This window comes from Rhinatrema bivittatum, chromosome 6 (genome assembly GCF_901001135.1).
Source record: "Rhinatrema bivittatum chromosome 6, aRhiBiv1.1, whole genome shotgun sequence".
NCBI lineage: Eukaryota > Metazoa > Chordata > Amphibia > Gymnophiona > Rhinatrematidae > Rhinatrema > Rhinatrema bivittatum.
The window spans coordinates 58,419,308-58,443,633 of record NC_042620.1 but is presented as its reverse complement, the minus strand read 5'-3'; the positions used below and the strand labels follow the sequence as shown (position 1 = coordinate 58,443,633).

The window sequence follows — 24,326 nt, the reverse complement described above, 5'->3', positions numbered from 1 at the left end:
TGTGCCCTATCAGCTGTTACACATTTTTGAAGTCTTAGAGGATCTAGAAAGCACAGTCCATAGTCATTGTTTCCTCAAATTAATCTGAAATGCATTCTTTTGAGTTCCAAAGAACTTAGAGCTAATTTCTCTGAGGCTCAAATGGAATGCATTTCAAACTTATTTCTGTACTATTTATTTATTTATATTCAGCTTTTTCAGGCCCTTCAAAGCGCATTACATTCAGGTACTGTAGGTATTTCTTGAGGGAAGATTAAAAGACAACAGTATTAAGCTGTGAACATCTTATTTACTGTGGTATTCAAGAAAGCAGAAGGGAAATATACTAGGTAAACCAGCAATAATGCAACACGTGATTTATACAGAATTGCTCACAGTGATAGGGGTCACCAGCTGTCTCTATATCAGAAGGAAAAGCCTAGTCATTGCTAGTTTACCATATTTGCATCTATGATTTCTCCAGGGGGACTACTGATCCAAAGAGGCAATGGGCGTAAAATTAGTTCTGCTTCAACTTGTCCTATGTAACCTAGAGTCTAGTAAGTTTATATACAGTAATGTAAACCCTCACTTTCAACCCCCTGGTTCTGTTACATTACTGTCATTAGTTCTAATTGATTTTTGAGCATTGATAACTTGAAAACAGTACACTTATAAAGCATATGATCATGAAAACCACAGCAGTCCACATTATTTTTTGATATATATATATTATTAAGTGAAAAGCAGCACAACGGTACACCTAGTGTACAACAAGAGAAAAAGCAACTACATCTTCAAAAGCAGTGCATGGCGCTGATGACATTACAATGATCCAATGCTACATTTCAACACATTTCTTTGTTTTTATGATTACAATCTCAATCACACACAAACACCCTGTTTAGACATCCCATTTGTACCACATATAACATTTCAATTTCCCACCGTATTTCCTAGCAGATAAGACAGAATACAGAAGAAAATCCTGAAATGTTAAAAGTTAACCATTAATGCACTTTCAGTATGGATTCCCATAGCCCAAAGTAACTCCTTAGATGCCATAAGTTTTTTTGCCAGCCATATCCTTATGTCGCAACAGTTTCAAAGAGGCATAGCGCTTCATCGCCATTGTGCATGCATCAGAAGATGGAAGTTTATATTTTTTAAAATAACAACTCACAGAAAGGGCCATCAGTTTTTAACTTGGCAGAACAGTATAGCTTTTGTTTTAGTTCACATAGATATGAAAAACTAAACCTCAACAAGAAAAAAGCTTTTTGATAAGTGTATAATATTATTTTACATGTTGTATTAAGTCTGTAGTACCATTCCCACAATCTCATGGAGAAGAACATTTTAGAAGTCTCTGAGTCCCATGGCCGCAGACAGCAGTGGTCGGGACCCCCTACCTTGCCCGCGGTGGTGGGCCCGCCGCGGCAGCATCAAGGAAGCCGGGGAAGTCAGATCCATCTCCCCCTTACACTGGCGCAGGCCTCCGTGGTGGCTGCCGGCAAGTGAAGCACCCTGCTTTCCCCTCGCAGCGTCGGGCTGCCCTTCCCCTGCGGCCAGGATCCAAGATGGCCACCATAGCCATGAGGCCATGCCTCCTCACTGAATTTAAAGGGGCCTCGTCCTTTAAATTGACTTCACCTGTGCCTGGCGGGTCAGGCACAGGGAAGTATATAAGGAGGCTCTCCACAGTCATTTCTTGACTTTGCAACATCTCTTGTAGTGCTGTTTAAGTCTGCTTGCTTCGGTGAGTCTCCTTGCACTTTGGATCCTTGTTCCTGGTTCCTGTCTTGTCTTGGTGTTCCTGGTTCCTGACTTCGGATTGGCTAGTGGTGATTCCTGGTGTGTGACTTTGGACTGACAAGTGGCGATCCCTTGGCATGTGACCTCTGACTGGTAAGTGACAACCCTCTGGCATTTGACCTTGGACTTCTTCTGGACCACTATCTCCAAGGGCCCACCTAAGTCCCAGCGGCCCGGTTCCCTACGGGCTCCTCCTGGGGGGACCATGGGCTTCCAGTGGTGAAGACACAGTTCCTCTCCTCGACATCACGACTCTTCATCTGCCTCCACAGTCGCCTCAGTCTCCAGTGCCGAGGGTCAGCTGGTCACTTCTTCTGTTCTGCCTCACCACCCGACAGGAGTACCTACGGATCCACTTCCTAAGGTACACCATCCTCCCATTGGTCCATGGGTTCACAAGCCTGAGCATAACAGTCTCTATGTAAATCAAAGATATGTTATACAGAAAGTCATACTTCTGGCAAATGCAGTGAAAGCATTTTCCATCTTTGCCTGTAAACAAAAAAGAGAAGACATGCACAGTTACAATCTCAGTGCCTGATTCACAGGGACTGTAACTTTCAGACTGGTGCGTGGGAGTACATTTGCACATGTGCATTGGCCTCAACCCAGGTATGTGGCTATTTTATAAATCACAGGTATATGTGTGTATGATATAAAATAGCATGGATGCACGCACATGTGAGCCAAATTTTAAGTGGGCACACAAATGGATACGCACATTCCCACTTCTACCGTGTAAGATTGTAAAAGAGGTGCCTGGCCACGCCATTATCAATTTACCAGTTTGTCCACTAATTCACCCTTTTAACAGCTAGGTCCTCCAACCCCTCCAGTTTGATAGCCTACACTCCCCCCAGGTAACATAGATTCTTTAATGTTAGGATTTGTAGGTATGTGGGCCCTCAGCCAAGATGAGAGATGGTAACACCCACAGGGAGGAGTGCTGTGAGCCTCACCGTTGGGAGGCGAGGTCTCAGCAGTTGTCAGAGACAGCTGCAGAATAGAGCCTTTATTAGAGAGATAGAGAGGCACTGCCCACATAGAGAGTCTGTGTGGTGGGATATACCCAGGAGGAATACCTCTGTAGTGAAGATACAGCAATGGTCCACAGAGCAGGATACACCAATGAGGCTCCACTGTAGAGATGGTATGGTAGTGGCCCGCAGCACGGGGTACACTGGTGAGGGTTTCTCACTAGAGATGGTATGGTTGAAGTCCACAGTGCGGGGTACACCGATGAGGTTTCCTTACTTAAAGATGCTACAGTAGTGGCCCACAGAGCAGGGTACACTGGTGGGGATTCCACACAAGAGATGGTAAGGTAGAGGTCCATAGAGCGGAGGTACTCACAGTAGCCAATGTTCCAGGAGAAGCCCCGGGGAATGGGGATAGGCAACCATCCAAGGCAGCCCAAGGCAGAAGGCCAACCGAAGAGTGGATAGCCAGAGATGAGGAAAGGGCCCCCAAGGAGCAGGTACCCAGAGCATCTCATGCCAAAGGTACAGGAACTGGAGCGGGAAGTCCTTAGTGAGCAAAGTGTATTCAGCAATGAAGGAACTCATTGCCAAGTTGTAGGTAAGAATCCTGGAATGATGAAGTCATCTGGAGGGGATGCCCCCAAGGTTCCCACCACGATGTGCTTAAGACTGGCCTGTGCATGCACGCGTGCACCTAAGTGATTCCGAGGGCAAGATGGCAGTCGGCAGCACCCTCCCATCCCGGGAACGCCAGGCAGGTCAGCGGTAGCTGGCAGAGGCCGTCATTCTCCCCAACGGGGTCAATGCAGCAAAGAAAGAGGTAAGCATAAGCGGACACAGCCGTCTGCGACTGACGGGCATTACAGTACCCCCCCCTTCTTACAGCCCCTCCCTGGGGCTTTTGGCTTTCTTGGGTGAGAAATGTGGAACTGTTTGATTAGCTCTTTGTCAAGGATGTTGACTGCAGGCTCCCAGCTATTCTCTTCGGGGCCAAATCCTTCCCACAAAATCAGATATTCCCTGCACCTTCCGCGCTTCCTCACGTCCAAGATGTCATCAACCTATGCTATATCCTCTTCAGTGGTCAGAGGTTGAGGTTCAGGCAGTTTCTTTGAGAATTCAGACAGGATGAGCGGTTTTAAGAGTGTAATGTGGAAGGTATTGTGGATCTTAAGTGAAGTGGGTAACCGAAAGCTGTAAGTAACCGGGCTCAGTCGGCGAAGTACTGCAAAAGGCGTGATGTATCTGGGAGCGAAGCAAGCTGAGGGCAGTTTCAAGCGGATAAAGCAGGTGCTGAGCCACACTTTGTCTCCAGGGTCCAATTGAGGAGCTGTCCGATGATGGGCATCGTAGAACGTCTTTGCTTTTTGACCAGCTTGCTGTAGAGGTTGTTTGGTGTGCTCCTAGAGTTGGTGTAACACTTTTGCAGAAGCCTGTGCCAATGGAGATGACACAGATAGGAGTACTGGAAGAGAAGGCAAAGGCTGGTGCCCGTATACAATTTGAAAGGGTGATGATCTAGTGGAAGCAGACTGGTGGGAGTTTAAGGCAAACTCAGCCCAGGGTAGTAAATCGGACCAGTCATTCTGCTTAGAGTTCACATATGCCCGGAGAAACTGCATTAAGGTATGGCTCGTCCTCTCTATCTGTCCATTGGCCTGCAGATTGTAGGCTGAAGTGAGGTCCAAGGATATGTCGAATTTCTTGCATAATGACCTCCAGAATATTGCCGTAAATTGAACCCCTTGATCAGAGATTATGTATCTTGGGAGTCCGTGGAGGCGAAAGTTATGGCAAATGAACAATTTCACTAACTCTGGAGCCGAAGGTAGACCATGTAACACCACGAAGTGAGCCACCTTCGAAAAGCGGTCCACGGTGACCCAGATGGTGTTGTTGCCACTGGATGGAGGTAAATCCACAATGAAATCCATGGCTATATATATCCACGGCACACTAGGTGCAGGAAGTGCTTGAAGGAGCCCCCAAGGCCAGCCTGTTGGCGGCTTCTGATGGGCGCAAGTGGGACATGATTCTACATAAGCTTGAGCGTCTTTTTTCCATGGTTGGCCACCAGTGGAACCTTTGAAGATTAGAAAGAGTTCTAGCTTTTCCAGGGTGGCCTGCAAGCAAGGAATCATGTGCCCATCGGAGGATTTTCCTTCTGAGTAGTCAGGGAACCACCGTCTTCCCAGATGGCACCGTGTGTGTGGCGGAGAGGAGCACCCTCATAGGGTCGATGATGTGCTGTGGAGTATCTGGAACATCTTATGTGGTGAATGAATGGGAGAGTGCATCGGCTCGGGTGTTCTTATTGACTGGCCGGTATCGCAAGAGGAAACTGAACCAGGTAAAAAAAAGAGACCAAAGGACCAGCCTGTGATTCAGGCATTGAGCATGGTGTAAGAACTCAAGGTTCTTGTGGTCGGTGTATACCATGATTTAATGCTGCGCTCCCTCGAGCCAGGGATGCCACTCCTCAAAGGCTAGTTTAATCTCCAGTAATTCCTTGTCCCCGATTCCATAATTACATTCCACGGTGGAGAAGATCAGGAGAAGAATGAGCATGGGTGCAAGGTGTGATTGGCTGAGTGCTGGGTTAGGACTGCACCAACACCAATGTCCAAAGTGTCCACTTTGACGATGAAGGGTCGTCAGAGATCTCGGTGACGTAAGCACGGTTCTTGTAGGAATGCCTCCTTGATTACTTGGAAGGTGGTTGTGGCTTCAGGTGACCACAGGGCACCCTTTCGAGTCATAGGTGTGAGGTGTGGACAGTGCTGAATAATGATGAATGAACGACCTGTAGTAGTTAATAAAATCCAGGAATCTTCGAAGTGCCTTAAGACCTGTTGGTTGAGGCAAGTCCTGAATATTCTTAGTCATTTGTGGATCCATATGGAACCCATGGCTTGAGACTACATAGCTTAGAAAGGGAACAGACTCCTGGTGAATGGAGCATTTCTTCAGTTTGGCATATAACTGGTTATCCCTCAAGCGTTGTAAAACGTTGGCAATGTCCAAGTGGTGACTCTGAAGATCTTGTGAAAATACCAGAATGTCATCCAAATAAACTATGACACAGCTGTAGAGAATATCTCTGAATATTTTGTTCATCATATTCTGAAATACCTCCGGGGCATTGCACAGGTCAAACGGCATTACCAAATATTCAAAATGGCCGTCACGAGTGTTAAATATGGTTTTCCATTTGTCGCCCCGGTGTATTCTGACCAAATTATATGCTCCTCTGAGGTCCAATTTAGTAAATATCTTGGCCCCTTGGAGCCTGTCAAAAAGTTCAGAGATTAATGGCAAGGGGTAGCAATCCTTCTGGGTAATCTCATTTAAGTCATGGTAAACTATGCACAGCTGGAGGGAGCCATCTTTTTTTCCCACAAAAAAGAACCTGGCTCCAGCATAAGACTTAGAAGACCAAATGAAGCCTTTTGCCAAATTCTCTTGTACATATTCAGACATGGCCTTTGTCTCAGTCAGAGAAAATGGGTACACCTTTCCTCTGGGAGGCTCAGTGTTGGGTAATAAGTTTATAGCGCAATCAAATGAGCAGTGAGGTGGTAAAGTGTCCACAGCTTTCTTGGAGAACATGTTTTTAAAAGAGGAGTACTGCAGTGGAAGACCCGGAAGGGATGCTGTAGTAGCTAGGCAGCACTTTCCATTGCAGAGGTTGCCCCAATAGGACAGTTGTAAAGTGCTCCAATCGAATTGTGGTGTGTGCAGTTGTAACCATGAGTCCAAGAACCACAGGGTGTATAGCCTTATCTAGTAACAAGCAGAAATAAATAAATAAATAAATAAAATGGTCTCTGTGTGCAGGAACCCGGTGCAAAGATGGATGTGGACGGTGGAGAAGGTAACTTCACCTGGTAGCGGTTCACCATGAATAGAAGAACGTAGTAATGGTGTAGGTATCTGGATGGTGGGGATTTGTAGGTGTTCCACGCGTTGTCTAAGTATAAGGTTTCCACCGGCCCTGGAGTCCACCAGTGCCAGAGTATGAAATTCCAGAGCATCCGAGTTGATAGAGACAGGCAGTGTTAGCAGTGGACAGGGTGCAGTCAGGCCTAGGAGGAGTCCTCCAGCAGATCCTAGGCCTTGGAGTTTCCCAGACAGAGTGAACAGGAGGGTACCGCATGACCCGGTTGGCCACAATAAATGCAAAGACCTGATCTTTGCTGACGACGCTTCTACTTTGCAGATAGATGGCTGTGACCCATTTGCATTGGTTCCTCTTCCTCGGTACTAGGTGAGGGGGTGGTCTGGGTGGTAGGTGTTGGGCGAATGCGTGGAACACTTGAAGACATTCTCTTGGATTCCTTAGCCTCGTATGATCGCTCATGCAGATGGCGATCAATGCGACTGGCGAGGTTAATGAGAGAGTCCAATGCCTCAGGGAGTTCTCGTGCTGCCAATTCATCGTTGATACGTGAGCTTAGACCTTCTAGGAATATGGCACACAAGCAGCCCAGATCACAGTGTAATTCCAAGGAGAGAGTCCTAAACTCAATGACATAATCAGTCAGTGACCTGGCACCTTGTTGTAGATGCAGGAGCACAGATCCTGCAATGGTCTTGCGACTGGGGTCATCAAATACGAAGCAAAATAGGGCAAGGAAGCCTGGAAAGTCATTGATGATTGGATCCATTCACTCCCAAAGGGGTGACACCCAGGCCAAGGCTTTTCCATCCAGGAGGGAAAAGATGTATGGTAGTTTTGGAAACTACGTCGGGGAAGTATGCAAGTTGTAAGGAAAAGTGCATGCTGCACTGGTTCAAGAAACCCCTACACAACAAGGGGTCACCTGCAAAATGAGGAGGTGCCAGCAAGGGCACTGGAGGCCAGAACGGTGATGCATGTGAAACAGGGCTTGGCTTGCCAGGCACTGGGACAGAGTCCAGCCAAATATTCAATTGAATTATGGTGTTAGCCAAAGTCTCTAATACCTTTTGCTGCTCTGTAATTCGCTGGGCCAGGCCAGGGATGACCTGAATCACTGAAACCTGTGCCGGGTGCATGGACTTGGCAATCTGTTAGGATTTGTAGGTATGTGGGCCCTGGGCTGAGGTGAGATATGGTACTGCCCACAGGGTGGAGCCCTGTGAGCCTCACCGTCGGGAGGTGAGTTCTCATCAGACGTCAGAGACAGCTGTGGAATAGAGTCTTTATTAGAGAGATAGAGAGGCACTGCCCACAAAACGGGGAGTGCAGGGGAAAATCAGAGAGTCTGTGTGGTGGGGTATACTCGGGACAAATACCTCTGTAGTGAAGATACGGTAATGGTCCGCAGGGCGGGGTACACCGAAGAGGCTCCACTGTAGAGATGATATGGTAGTGGCCTGCAGCACAGGGTACATCAATGGGGTTCCTCACTTAGAGATGGTACAGTAGTGGCCTGCAGCGTGGGGTACACAGGTGAGGATTCCACACAAGTGATGTATGGTAGAGGCCGTAGAGCGGAGATACTCACAGTAGCGAATATTCCAAGAGAAGCCCCAGGGAATGGGAGAGGTAGCAGTCCAAGGCAGAAGGCCCTTTGAGGAGCGGATAGCCAGAGATGAGGAAAGGGCCCCCGAGGAGCGAGTACCCAGAGTATCTCATGCTAAAGTTGTAGGAACTGGAACGGGAAGTCCATAGTGAGCAAAGCAGATTCAGCAATAAAGGAACTCGTTGCCAAGTCGTAGGTTCCCGTCATGACGTGCTTAAGACTGGCTTGTGTGCACGCTGCCTAAGTGATTCCGAGGGCAAGATGGCAGTCGGCAGCACCCACGCTGTCCTGGGAATGCCAGGCAGGTCGGTGGTAGCTGGCGGAGGCCGCCATTCTCCCCAACGGGGTCAATGCAGCAAAGAAAGAGGTGAGCATCAGCAGTCGCAGCCATCTGCAACTGACGGGCATAACATTTAAATCACTCGGAAATGGCTCAATCTTTTTATTTTATGACTTACATGTCATCCATAGCAGAAGGAAAGTTATGCAGCAGAGGATCTCAATGCGTGCCAGGGCACATAATTATGTTCACGCACATTTCTTGCCAGGTCCTGATGCCCACAGTCCACCAAGATCATGCCCATGCCCCCTTTTGAAAAATTTTGAGATGTGCACGTTGCAGGAGATACATGTGTATCTGGGTGGCTTTTAAAATCCACTTGGTACACTAGCCCAACATTTTTGTGCATCCCCTAATTAATGCATGAGCTGGGCTTGTAAAATTCACCTTTCTGGCTTTTCTCCTATTCTGTGTCTATAGGAAAAATGTTTAGTGAATTAGGTAAATGAATCTGCTAAAAAGTTATTTTTATAAAAAGTTAAAAAATTTAATAAATTCAAAATAATGAAAATTATGTAAAGAATTTAAAATATTTAATGCATATATTAAAATATAATTTTGAACATATAGGGGTAGATTTTAAAAGTCCTGTGCGCCAGCGTGCCTTTTTTGCATAGGCCGCCGGCGCACGCAAAGCCCCGGGATGCGCGTAAGTCCCGGGGCTTCGTAAAATGGGCGGGAGGGGGCATGTCCGGGGGTGTGTCGGCAGGCCAGGGTGTGTCTGGGGTCAGGGGGCGGTCCGGGGCAGGTCCGGGGGCGTGGTGACGGTTCGGGGGCGGGCTGGGAAGGTGGTCCCGAGTCCCCGGCACTGCGGCCTGTGCCAGGGGATGCCGAGACAGCACGCACAAGTTATGCCTACCTTAAGCAGGCGTAACTTGAACAGAGGTAGGGGGGATTTAGGTAGGGCTGGGGGGTGGGTTAGATAGGGGGAAGGGAGGGGAAGGTGGGGGGACGCGGAAGGAAAGTTCCCTCCGAGGCTGCTCCTATTTTGGAGCGGCCTCGGAGGGAACAGAGGCAGGCTGCGCGGCTCGGCGTGCCCAGGCTGCCGATTTTGCGCAGACTTGCGCACGCCGACCCCGGATTTTATAAGATACGCGTGGCTACTCGCGTATCTTATAAAATCCGGCGTACTTTTGTTTGCGCCGGTTGAGCGAACAAAAGTACGTGCGCACGTACTTTTTAAAGATCTACCTCATACTTTGGCTCTAGACATTTTCTGAAATGTTCCAAGTCAATGTTCATAAGATGTCTGTCAGCAGGCCAGGGTGTGTCCGGGGTGTGTCTGGGGTCAGGGGGCGGTCCGGGGTGGGTCCGGGGGCGTGGTGACGGTTCAGGGGCTGGCTGGGAAGGCGGTCCCGAGTCCCCCGGCACTGCGGGACTTTGTTTATAAGCATTAGGGTCCCCATATCCGGAGCTGCCCTGTTAAGTAACTTAGGGCGTGATTCACTAAGACATTTCTCCTTTCTATGTCTTTGGGAAAATGCCTTGATGAATCTGGCCCTTAGCTGGATAGAACATATGCGGCTTAGTTACAATGTATATTCAGCAATAAAGCTAAACCGCTGAATATATGTGTATAACTAAGTGCTTAGTAGGGATGTGAATCATTTTTCTGTCACATGGTAAGGGCAAAGGGCCATCAGCGCCATTTTGTTTACTGGCAGCCAATGGCCCGAGAGTGGAAGATCGCTCCCGGGATCCCCACTAGACCACCAGGTACTTTAAAAAGGTTTTGGGGGGATCACAAGGGTCACTGGACCACCAGGTACTTAAAGAAAGTTTTGGGGGGCTCAAGAGGGTGGGGGGATTCTATAGAATTTGATTTTAGGTGTTGGGGTGTGTTTATCGGTTTTGGGATCAGTCACAGCCGATAAAAAAATGGCTATGATTTTGATCTCGATCACACGATTCAGATTAGTTCTAACTGGCTAAGTTTAGGCCTGCTATTGTTTGCATCTAAGATAGCCATATAACTTATGCGGTTAACTCTGAAATTCACTAGTTAGCCAGATAGGTTAGGCGACCTTCTTACTCTACCCTGATCTGCCACCAAATGCCCACAAGATATGTGGCTAAGTATATCATTGGATAAGTGACAATGATATATAAGTGACTCCATCAAGCCTCTACAAATGTTACTCAACTCAGCAGCCAGGATCCTGACCAACGCAAATAAGAGAGACCACATTACACCCATTCTCTTCAAGCTTCACTGGCTTCCGATTAAATATAGAGTACTCTACAAAGCCATGACCATCATACATAAATCCTTAAACAACCTAGCTCCAATTGATCTTACTTTTCAGTTTCGCACCAACAAATCAAAGAGACCAATAAGAAAAGCTTATCAAGGCTCCCATTTTGTCCCTCAAGCCAAAACTCCACTAAGTAATAGAGCTTTTTCCACGGCAGGTCCCTCTCATTGGAATTCACTTCCACCAGACCTTAGACAGGATCCCTGCCATCAATTCTTCAAGAAAAAACTGAAAACTTGGCTATTTAATCTAGCATTTCCCTGATTTCTTACTGTAGATTTACCATGGCAAATTCGATTTGTTTGTTTCTTTTATAATTTCCTCCCTCTAATCCTTCCTTTTTTAACCACCTTTCTGGTCCCTCGGTTCTTTTTTCCCCTTCCCTCTCCTCTCCTCTTCCTCTCTCATAATTTTCACTCAGTGCTCCCATGCTCTATTTCTCTCGATTCTTTCATATGTTATTTAATTTTTAATTTTTAATCCATCTTTGATTTCCTGTAAGGCATCTGTTAAAGATGAACAATTCAAACTCTGTGTTTTATTATTGTTCCTACAGGTTTTTCATGTTTTGATGTTCTTTGTTACATGTAATGCTTTATCAAGCAAGTTTTAATTGTTGAATGTAAACCAATTTGATTTGCATCTAATGCAAGAAGACCGGTATATAAAAAAACCTAAATAAATAAATAAATAAATAAATAAATAAATATGTGGTTAAGCAGTGGCTGCTGAACGTAGACACATATTCAGTGGGCATTATTTAGCCGCATAAGTCATTCTTATCTGGCTAAATAGCTCTGAATGCACTTTGAATATTGATCTCAAAATGGACAAGATAGAACTTAACTATTTTTATTCTAAGTCCACTACCCCACTTCCAAATTTTTCTTCTGTCCATTTCTTAAGGTCATGGCTGACTTCTGTCTTTGCTTCTCTGCGCACATCCATGGTATTGATAAAACTCAGTGAAGAAAATATACAAAGACATTTATCCAGATAACTGGATAAAATACCTACAGTACCTGAATGTAATCCACTTTGAAGTGCTGAAAAAAGTGTGAAAAGCGGAATATAAATCTAAATAAATAAAAAAAACCTCAGCAAATTATCCATCTAAATGGCAAGATTTGACTATCCCCCATGCTTATCTGGCTAAAAATATATCCAGATAAATCATTATCTGGATAACATTTAGCAAAATAAGAAAAGGATGTTATGGGTGTTCCAGGGCTGGAATGAGTTAGCCAAATAACTTATCCAGCTAACTCAGATAAATAACTTTTCAGCCATTTCCAGATGTGCTTCCTCCACTATGTAACCCCCTTTTTCACAGCATTACATTGGCTCTCCATCTGTTCCTGTATTCAGTTCAGCTTCTAACTTACAAGTGTATTTGCTCAGAAGTTCCATGCTACTTCTCCTCTCTTATCTCCTTCTGATTTCTATTCATCAGACAAGTTACTCTTATCTTTGTTGTCCTCCTCTGTTGCTAACTCAAAACTCTGCACTTTCTGCCTTTTGCCACCATATGCCTAGAACAGCCTTCCTCAATTAGTCCATCATGCTCTGTCTTTGGATGTAGATTTGCATAAAATCTCATCTTTTTAAGATTGTTTTTAATTCCAAAAGCTCAACTCTTCCAGATTTTAGCCTTCTAATTTTTAGAGGCCAATATTCAGTGAGCAATTTAGTGGACAAATTGTTTAGCTAAGGTTAGCTGGATAGCTTGTCCTATATATACAGTGGGATAAATGTCCTGGTGAATATAAAAGCCTAAAGTTATCCAGCTACATATTGCTGGATAATTTAAAAACCTAACTGGCTGTGTTCAAATATTACCAGTTAGGTTTTCAAATTATCCAACCTTGTGTGGCAGGATAACTTTCTACTTAACAGGATATTTACACTACTGTAAGTAACCTATATAAATAATTATCTATCTCTCCATATTTATCACATTTGCTTACATGTTAAATATATATTCTATAATGCTTTGTCTTTCTCTTTAGTTGAATGTGATTTTTGTAAAGCACTGCTGCTAATCGCTATTTTCTCGTTTTTAGCGCTGATGCTATATCTTTGTTGATTGTAAACCGATTTGATGTTACTAAACGAATGTCGGTATATAAAAAACCTCAAATAAAATAATAAATAAAATAAAGATATCTCTTTAAGTATCTGTCAGTGTCACCCAAAAAAAGAAAAAAAAACCCTCTATTTATCAGCAAGGATATATACAGACACATTTTTGTTATTTAAATGACATCATATATAGGCCATTAATAATGCAATTTCTGCACAATCATTTGAGCCATTGTGTACGAGGCTTATGTATAATCATTGGTCATTCAAATGTTTTCTATTGTGTGAATACACCTTTAGTGAACATAAAATGTCTCTTCTTTTTATTTTCCAATATTCTCATATATATCTTATAGTAGTATTTCAGCTACTTAGCTCATCGAGAAGAAACACTTGTCGTAATGCCTTGAGGTATTTAACAGGCTGCCCGACACGGTCTGTGTTTCGATGGAAACATCTTCTTCATGGGGCCATTTATGAGAGAAAATAATTGCACAAGCCTTTCATATAACAAAACAAATCCATAAATTCTCTCCAATCTGCACCAGCAGGGTACTAACAGTTAATCTATGTTCAGCGTCTTTCTTCGCCATCCTCCGGTAATATGTTTATCCAACCGGTATGAGGGCACTTCAGTGCCATTTTTAAAGGGCTAGGCAAGCCAATGCCAATGCTCCATGTCAGTGTATTCCATTGACGTCAGAAAATGCACGTACATTTTATAATTCACAGCACTGAGTACCATTCTATGGCAGCATTCAGTTCTTCTGGATGTATACAATTTAACCAAAAAATCCATCGCTGTTCTTGCAAATTCAGTAACATTTGTGGATCACCCCCCCCCCCCCCCAGTTGTCATAGAAATTTTTCCTATGACCCTCCACTTCAGATCCGCAAAATGATGTGACTGTTCCACACAGTGATCTACTATGGGTGCCTGCATTTTTTGTGTATTGAGGCAACTACGATGTTCCGTCAATCTCGTTCTAATAGATCTCTTTGTTCTACCCACTTAATATTTATTACAGGGGCATATGATGAGATAGATGATGTGTGTTGATGTGCAGGTGGTCTCCTGTTTGGCATTGTAGGTATCGCCATAGTCTGAGTGCACATAGAGCAGGATTGACAAGGCCAATTGCCATTTCTTTGTGAATTTATGTAGGAAACTTCTGGACATAAGAAGGAATGGGAAAGCATGTCCCTTAAATTTCTGCCTCGGCTATATGCTATAATTGGATTTTCAGCAAATATAGAATGGATTTTTAATATGGACCAATATTTGCGAATCGTGGCAGCGATCTCTGATGATTTTGTAGAAAATCTCAAAGTGCACGTCAGTGGAGAATCTTGTGACATGTCTTCTTTATCCAGTAGTAACCAGATCCACTGGGAATTAGTTGCTCGTTTTAATGCTCTTTTAATGAATTTAGATGGATAACCTCTATATAATAGTCGCTGGGCTAACCCCTGTACTTGCCCTAAAAAATCTTCCTTAGTCTTTCTACATCACACATATTTCTTTGACAAGCACCTCGCAAAAAAATAGTGAGAAGTTGGCTTTTTTGAGTACCCAAAAAAGAAAAACATTTGAAGGGCCTGTGGTCTGATTGTAAGCCTTTTCCACCAAACATAAACAGCCCTGTTGAGCCCAGCAACTCCAAAACAAGCACAATCCCTTCACCCCCCCCCCCCCCCCCCCCCCCCCCGGCCACCACCACCTTTCCTGGTTTCATTTTTAAAAAATTGCCATTGGTACCCACAGCCTTCATCTCTCCCTCCACCCCTTGGTCCCCTGGTCACACCAGAAATTGTCTCAAGCCCCCCCCCCCCCCATTGCCACCACCACCATCACCACCGATGGCCAGAACAGATCCCTGCTGGGAGCGAGGGTCTTACTCACCCGCTCCTGGAGGCTCCAGTTCTGCTTCTGATACACAGCGCTGGAAGAAGAAACATAGCAGTCCCAAATTTATAAGGCTAACTTTAAGATTACCGAGTATATTTAGCTGTGTGGCTGAATATCTCAGCCATACTATCTGAATACATGTATCATTCTAACTTGAACAGTGAGATAGTGGCCAGATATGGACCTCATTATTTGTAGTAGTTTTTTTTTAGTCAGTTTCAGGATCTCTTTTCATTTGTAAGCTCATTAAATAAAAAGGACACAAGAGAGATGGTTTGTGGAAACCTGTCACAAATAAGAACACAGACTGCAATTGACTCAAATGAAGTGGACCATGATGCTTTTATACAATTGAAAGACAATTGTACAAATCGAACACAATTTGATAGACAGTGCACCTAGTATCTTTTTCCTTCCTGGGAGAAAGTTGTGTATGTTTTAAATTACATTTGGGCTCAGGTCTAACTGAAGTTTCACTTTCTACAGGTGGAATTAAAATGGAAGAGAGTCTCCCATGTCATTATTTGAAATTGATATTCTGTCATCTGAACGATTAGCCACACATCAGTATGCCTGTCTACTATATAATGATAACTAACTTGAGCCAAAGTAAACAGAGCAAGAGAAATTGAAATGGAAAAAAATTTGACCCAAAATGAGGAAGCTGCCTAAGTATAGCTATTTTGTAATTCTGTACAAGTACAAAATTTAAAACACCATAGAAAAGTGTTACTTTTACAAAGGGAACGCATCCAATCTGTTACTAGCCCAAGGTCAAGCCCTTTGCATTACTGTTTTATGTTTGTATAAGTATTTCACCATGTATTGTGCATGAAACATAATTTCCTTTGTAGCTGAATCCATTATAATGAACAAAATGGCCAATATATACAATTTTATATATTTTATTCTTCCCTTTCTCTCAAAAATCCAAATGCACAAGCAGCTAGTTTGCACAATAAGCTAATATGCAATCTTTTCAACTCCTCAAACAAAAGGTTAACTTTAGCAGAAGGCAAAATATGAATTAGTTTGACTCCTTCCTAAAACTTGCCAATATCACAGATTCATATTCAAAAGTTGCAGTACTTGCTTAAAGTTAAAAGCCTGCAAAGCAAAATAAGCATTAACAATTTTTATTTACAAAAGTAACTGAATTGTGTTAACTGTGCACATCAAATGTATATATTCACATACACTATCATCTAATTCCTGGATTATATTTTAACAAGACAAAAATAGGTTCAGAAAAAGGGGAAAGAATATTTCAAGTGCTAAATTAAGTCGATCCCATGATTAACATAATATTTAGTAATATTGTAAAAAAAAAATGCAATTATAATTAGGACCGTCATAAATCAAAACCAACTTTGTTGGATAATTACTCACTGCTTGAGTCCACAATTCATAATCATAGATCCTGAAACCTTACATTTGTCTATATACTTTTAATTTTTGCATATAGTAACAAAGTAACATAGTAAAGACATCAGATAAAGATCAAATAGTATATCCAAATCCCTTTGCAAGTTCCTAATGGTAGTAACTGCTGCTTCCTGCCGGTTACCCACATGCCTTCTGTTAAGAATAGTCATTGCTAGGGATTCAGGAGAAATGAAATAGAAAATTAGATGACATTTCCTATTTGGTTTCATTTTGTTATCAAAGCAAAACAATTGAAAATCTGACAAAATTTTGCTGGTTCTCACATTTCATTTTGAAACCAAAATTGATCTGTTGAGCCTAGGCCCAGTCCCAAAACCGGGACCTTGCTATTGCGATCTGGCCTGTGGCAGGAGCCACAGGCTGCTTCTCCATCTCCCTTCCTTCCTTTCATGGCCCTGAGGCTGTTGGCATTTCATCTCATGGCATGGAGCCAGGCTCACTTCCCCTTTTCGCGGCCCAAAGATCGCCAACATTTCCATTGCAGCTGGAGCCGCGCTAATCCCCCTAAGTGGCTCGGAGGCCACCAAAGCCTGCTCATGCAGCCGGAGGCCATAGGCACCTTTCCATGTAGCTGGAACCGCACTGTAACTCTTTAAACGGTCTGGAGACTGCCAAAACACTCCCTCGCAGCAGGAGCCACGCTACTTTTCCTTTTGCGGCTGGGAAGTCGCTGACAGCGTTCCCATGTGGCCCAGAGGCCACCGGCACCTACCTTGTCTCCTGCAGGGAGGAGGCCTACCATCCCTGGGTTCGCCTGGAGCCTGGAGCCGCCAGTGATCCTCTTTCAGTGGCAGGGAACCATTACTGACACCAGGGCCTGCCTGAGGCTTTTCTTCTCCTCCTGCTTCAGCTCAGCATCTTACTGTGCAGCAGGGCTGCTGTCCAGGGTCCTGCACTGCTTCCTGCTGGAGGCTAGGTCTCGATGCCAGGGCCTCAGCACAGACCCATGTCTGATGGCATGACCCAGAGGCCAGGTCCTGATGGTGGGGCCTTGGCCTGGTATCTGAATGTCTATATCATATCTCTCCTGCACCACCTCTCTTCTAGGATATACATATTTAGTTCCTTTAGCCTCTCCTCATAAGTCTTGATACAGACCCCATACTATTTTATTCTCTTTTCTTTGAACTCCTTCCATCCTTTCTCCTTCTCTTTGAGATACAGTCTCCACAACTGAACACAGTACTCTAGGTGAGGCCTCACCAAGAACTTCTACAAGGGTATTATCACTTCCTTTTTCATAATCATTATCCCTCTCTCTTTGTAGCCCAGCATCCTTCGGGCTTAGATATCATCTTAATCACATTATTTCACTGCCTTTAGATCATAAGACACTATTAATGTAAGGTCCTTTCTTAATTTGTGCATATTGGTCCTTTGCCGCTGCTCCCCCCCCCCCCCCCATCACACACAGCTGTTTCCAATTATTGCGCCCTAAGAATCATGACTCTGCACTTCTTGCCATTGAATCCCAGCTGCTAAATCATCGACCACTCCTCAAGCTTTCTTAAATCACTTTTCATTCTTTCTACTATTTCAGCATGTCACTCAGTTGCAGATCTTAGTGTCATACGCAAAATGCCTAGTTTCCGCAATGATGCTCATGAAGATATCAATCAGAATCAGTGCCAAAAAAGATCCTTGAGGCATTCCATTTAACACTGTTTCTCTCCACAGAGTATGATCTATTTACTATTATATGTTGTTTTCCGGCAGTCAGTCAGTTTGCAGCTTACCCTGCCATTGAATACCATGTCCTCTATTGATGCTACTATTAGTTAATATTTCTTTAGTGCTACTGCTATAAGTTTATGTAGTATTGTACAGAGACACATAAGAGACATTCCCTATATCATGAGACTAGGTGACAAAAGAAAAATCTGGGAATAACTAAAATACAATTAGTATCCAACAAATAACTAGTTATAATTTGACTCTTTGCTGCCAAAAATCACTGTAATTGTTATTGCTCTAATGTGTAATTTTACTATTAAAAATATAACCTTTATTCATTACTCAAATTACTAAAAATATATTTTTTTTGTAATGGAGGGAAGACCTCAGTATTTGCAAAGGATCCAATTGTCTCAGAAATTTAGGGGTGAATTTTCAAAGGGTTACACGCATAATAAAAGCACGTAACCCTTTAAAAACCCTCCTGCATGTGCCGAGCCTATTTTGCATAGGTTTGGCGGCATGCGCAATCCCCAGGACGCGCGTATGACCTGGGGCTTTGAAAAAGGGGCGGGAAGGTGGTGGGGCCAAGGGCGGGGGGTGGTAAGGGGGCAGTCCCGATGGTCTTCTTCTGCCGTCATTTCTATGTTTCTATGTTTCTAAAGGTAGGGGGGGATTTAGGTAGGGCTGGGGGGTTGGTTAGATAGAGGAAGGGAGGGGAAGGTGGGGGGGGGGGGCAAAAGGAAAGTTCCCTCCGAGGCCGCTCCGATTTCAGAATGGCCTCGGAGGAAAGGGGGAAAGCCATCGGGCCTCCCCTAGGGCTTGGCATGAGCAAGGTGCACAAGTGTGCAACCCCTTGTGCGCGCCGACCCTGGATTTTATAACATGTATGTGGTAGCGCATGCATGTTATAAAATCGGGTGTTCATTTGTGCGTGCCGGGTAGCACGCACAAATGTACCCCGCCTGTGCTCCTTTAAAAATCTGCCTCTTATTGTGAGCCAATTATTCCAGTCACTGGTCTTTTTACCCCCTTAATTTTATTTTTCCATTAAAAGTTCTTTTAGTTGTCTTCAATTAATTTCTCCTTTCACACAGCTGTATTTTTTGATTGAACTTCTTTAACAGAACATTACTTTATATGTCCTGTAATGGGCAATTTTGTCCCAACATCATCCCGACATTATTTAACAGCCATCGGAAGAAAAAAACAACAACTAAGAACGAGCAAAAAAAGATAAGTGCCTTGCTGTTAAATAATGTCGGGATGATATCGGGACAAAAGTACCCATTACAGGACATATAAAGTAATGTTATGTTAAAGGAAGTTCAGAACGGTACAAAGTTTTCCCGTCCGGAACTAAAGAAGGGCTTAAGTAAACTGGTTTAAGACAGTTTGCTGTGGTAAAAGCTTACACTAATGGTAAAAGCTTACATTAATTGAAGATATTGCTGTGGTAAAAGTTCACATTAATTGAAGATATTAAAATCATCAGCTGAGTGAAAGTAGAAATTTATCAAAGATAATCAAAAGAAGTTTTAATCAAAAAATACAGCTGTGCGAAAGTAGAAATTAATTTAAGACAACTAAAAGAACTTTTAATGAAAGAATAAAAATAAGGGGGTAAAAAGACCAGTGACTGGAATAATTGGCTCAAAATATGTTTCTGAGATATTCGGATCCTTTGCCAATACTGAGGTCTTCCCTCCATTTCAAATTTTTTTTTATTTTTAGTAATTTAAGTAATGAATAAAGGTTATATTTTTAATAGTAAAATTACACATTAGAACAATAACAATTTCAGTGATTTTTGGCAGCAAAGAATCAAATTATAACTAGTTATTTGTTGGTTACAATCTAGGTGAGACACACAGAGAGTAATCATGCAGAGGGCAATTTTCAAAAGCCATTTACATGGGTAATTACCAATTTATTTAGGATAAATTTGCTGTCTGAAAATTGCCCAGCTATTACCCAGTAAAAAGATTCCTTCAAACCACCTACATAAATCCCATGTTGGAAATTCAATTAATTTTCCCAGCACATTTTGTTAAAATCCAAATTTTCTATAACAGGTCAAAATCTACCTAGTTTGAGTTTGTCTATTACATTTTTCATCTCTCTAACCACTTCTGTTTAATTAATTTGGAAAGACAGTTCATATAGATAGCAGCAAGAAATTCACATATAAAAATTCTATGAATAAAGCAAACTGTTGGAAAATAGCAAAATGTCAAGAAGCATTGCAGATTGAATATTTTGGAGATGAGGATGTTTATTAAAAGAAATGTGTGGGATGCTTGACAACTTTGGCAGTTAGCTGCTGTACCTGCTCTTGATTGCTAACATGAAGTAATGATCTCAGCTTATTTTTAAATTCCACTGCCTTCAATTACGAGTTTGTTTTAAATCACTTCAGTAAAACATTTGTTAATAGCTCTACTCCAAGCACTCTGTTCTGTCTAGCATCAACATTGCACTACTGCCCTGGAGATGTTGGCATTTGGCAAAGTCTCAAAGCATATAAGGTGAATATGATGCTGTCCATAGTCTTTTCTTAATAGTAAGTATAGAAATGAAAAGGAGATGGTCCTTCTGGAATATTTCTCCATGGAAAAGATTCCTAATGCCCAATGTTTATTTCAGCAACACCTTCAAGTTTAAGTCTAGGTGTTCTAATTAAAAGGCAAAGCACAGCCTTTTCAAACCTAGCCTTCTTTCAGACAGCATACATATACACTGTCACTGCTGGCCCTTTCAGGGTGCTGACAATCCGTCGTGACCCATTACTTCTGGCAACCATCTCAGCAGCCATCTGCTTTAGCAAATAGTGAAAATGTCCATTACCATTGATTCTTTGTTTATAGGCCTTTGCTGTAAAGCACAGAAGATACGTATAAGATTGGATCAAAACCATCATAGCTATTTGATTGGGTTTTCATTTTTTTTTTCCCCAGCTCCCAATAATTCTTGTAATGAAAATACTTTTACATGTCTCAACAAAGTCTGCATCCACAAACAGTTTGTATGTGACCATGATGATGATTGTGGAGATGGATCAGATGAGTCACCAGAATGTGGCAAGTATAAGTGTTAAATTTAAAAAAAATATCTAAAGCTAAATAATGTTATGTTGTAAATAAAATAAAATTTTCAGTGAAAGTGACTAAAAACAAAGGCAAAAATAATAACTGAGATATTTTAATCTGGCATACAATGTGAGATTATTTTTCAGTTTTCTAATAATATTGTTTGCTTCTAACAAACAGGATCATTTTTAAATTCACGTAAGGGCCTTATCACGCGCTTTAAACACATAATGTGTGCGATAAGGCCCTAATACGTGTGATAGATATCTGAATGCAAATGTATATGCAAATTCTACATTGAGTATGCAAGTGGGAGGAGAGTGGGGTGAGTTAATGCAAAGTAGGGTCTTTTAACACCAAATGTGTTACATTAATGTACAATAACACAAGATTTAATGACAGAAATAACTACATCTATTTTTTTGGCAGTATGAGCAAAAATAATTTTTACCGCAAGTGCGTCACCGTTAGCATGGTTTGTGACTATTATTGCATGTGATAAAATCAGGGCTAATAGTAAAAACAGCTACCACTCCCTCCAGGGCAATTAAAAACACCTGTTCCTACCGGGCCTGCCTTCCTAGATTCATTATGTTTGTGGCAAGTATACTTGTAAGGGGATACAAGTATACTTGTAAGGGGATACTGGATGCTTGTAAGGGGATACTGGATGCTTGAGCAGCCAACAAGAAGAAGAAAGAGAAGAAGAAGAAGAAGAAGAACAACAACAACAACTACCAGATCAGGCAAAGGATATTCACACCCCTCCTAGGGAAGTCCCTGTACTGGAGGCTGAGCCACTGGCCCTGCAGGGATAGCATCAGGGCCCACATCAGTGCTTGCCACTTAGGCAACCACGGTGCAGGAAATACAGGGAGAGCATCTTTCCTCCATGAACATCTTTGCTGGACATGCTAGAAGAATATGTGATGGCTCGCGGGCTATCCTGGAATTATATGAGGAAATAAGAGTTGATCTGGATCTAGTCATGGAAAGATCTCATGCTATACCTGGTAGGGATGTGCATCCGTTTTCCACGGATTTGTAATCCACAACTTATTTTTTTGCTATCTGTTAAATACATGGGGAGGCGAAACGCATCGCGACTCCCCACATATTAAACAGATTTCTGTTTTATTCAGCCTCCTAAATAAAAAATTAAAACCCCCACCCTCCTGACCCCCCCAAGACTTACCAAAACTCCCTGGTGGTCCAGTGGGGAGTCAGGAAGCCATCGCTGCACTCGTTTACCGGTTTCATCACGGCGCCGATAGCCTGTGTCACAGGGGCTACCGGTGCCATTGGTCAGTCCCTATCACATGGTCACCGGTGCCATCTTGTGCTCCTACCATGTGACAGGGGCTGACCAATGGCACCGGTAGCCCCTGTGACATAGTATGGGCAAAGGCTATCGGCGCCATTTTGAGTCCTGGCGTTGGACGGCAGGTCGCTCCGGGACCCTCGTTGGACCCACAGGGACTTTTGGCCAGCTTGGGGGGGCCTTCTGACCCCCACAAGACTTGCCAAAAGTCCAGCGGGGGTCCGGGAGCGACCTCCTTGCACGCCGGCCGTCCGATGCCAATACTCAAAATGGCACCGATCGCCTTTGCTCTCACTATGACACACATAGTTAGGGCAAAGGCGATCGGCCTTTGCCCTCACTATGTGTGTCATAGTGTGTCAAAATGGCACCGATCGCCTTTGCTCTCACTATGACACACATAGTGAGAGCAAAGGCGATCGGCGCCATTTTGAGTATTGGCATCGGACGGCCGGCGTGCAAGGAGGTCGCTCCCAGACCCCCGCTGGACTTTTGGCAAGTCTTGTGGGGGTCAGGAGAACCCCCCCAAGCTGGCCAAAAGTCCCTGTGGGTCCAATGGGGGTCCCGGAGCGACCTGCTGTCTGATGCCAGGACTCAAAATGGCGCCGATAGCCTTTGTCCATACTATGTCACAGGGGCTACCGGTGCCATTAGTCAGCCCCTGTCACATGGTAGGAGCACAAGATGGCGCCGGTGACCATGTGACAGGGGCTGACCAATGGCACCGGTAGCCCCTGTGACACAGGCTATCGGCACCATGATGAAACCAGCACCGAGGGTGTGAGAGTGCAAGGAATGGCTCCCGGACTCCCCGCTGACCACCAGGGAGTTTTGGTAAGTCTTGCTGGGGTCAGGAGGGTGGGGGGGTTGTAGTTAATTTTAATTTTAGCTGGGACAATAATTTAACTCGCCGTAGTAATGAATTTACAGATCGACAACTTATGGAATTCTCCATACTTCCGCATGAAACGGAATTGACCCCCCAAGAATACGTATCACGTATGCAACGAAAACTTTTTGGCTGCACATCCCTAATACCTGGCCTCACAAAACTGTTGACCACTCTGCATTTCCAGGCATCCAGATCCTTCCAACTATAGTAGGGGTTGTTGTAGGCATGGCCAAAAGCACTTTTTCACACTGTTTGGGCCAGATTATAGAAGCAGTATCCGACCACATTGAGCACTACATAGCATTCCCTTGGCAGGACTTGATGGATAACAAGAGAGGCTTTTATGACATTGCACACTTTCCCAATGTAGTGGGAGCTATTGCACTTACATAGCCATCATCCTACCACATAACAGGGAGGAGATCTTACGCAACAGAAAGCTCTTCCATTCCATCAAAGTGCAAGTTGTCTGTGATGCACAACTGTGCATCCTCAACGTCATGGCCAAGCACCTTGGAACCGTGCTCAATTCTTTTATACTTAGGCAATCTGGCCTCTTTGAAGAATTTGAGGATAGCCTCTATGGTGATGGTTGACTCATAGGTAAGACACATGCATCTTCCTCTATTTATTCTCTAGCTCTGTTTTTCCATAAACTGGCTGGGACATGAGGGGGAGGGGGGGGGGGCTGTGGGGGAGATTACAGCATTGTTTAAAAGACAAATGCCTCATACTGTTAGGAGTACATGCCAGAGCACCAGGGCCTGGCTTTCTATCCCCATGCTGGAGAGGCCTGCTAATGTTGGTTCCCACACGATGTACTTGCCACAAAGCTTTGTGAGAGAGCAGCCACTACACACTTTCTAAGGCTTCACTGAATAAATTTGTCCTTTCCAAGCCTCACATTTCCAGCAGTAGAAATGTGTTGGAATATTCACATTCTTTTAGTATCCACACTGCTGTGACTGCCAAATCATGTATGGCTGTTTAGTCATTGGTCAGTCAAGATGTCAGCCATAGTTTGTCTTGACCATCAC

The 24,326-nt window shown here is 43.7% G+C and overlaps 1 protein-coding gene across 1 annotated transcript in view; it reads left to right on the top strand.

Moving 5' to 3' along the window:
* LRP1B (LDL receptor related protein 1B) overlaps window positions 1–24,326 on the top strand; it is a 3,516,099-nt gene that overhangs the window by 2,834,560 nt on the left and 657,213 nt on the right. Inside the window, 1 exon segment of the mRNA XM_029607894.1 lies at window positions 20,945–21,067. Coding sequence (XP_029463754.1) covers window positions 20,945–21,067 — 123 coding nt within the window.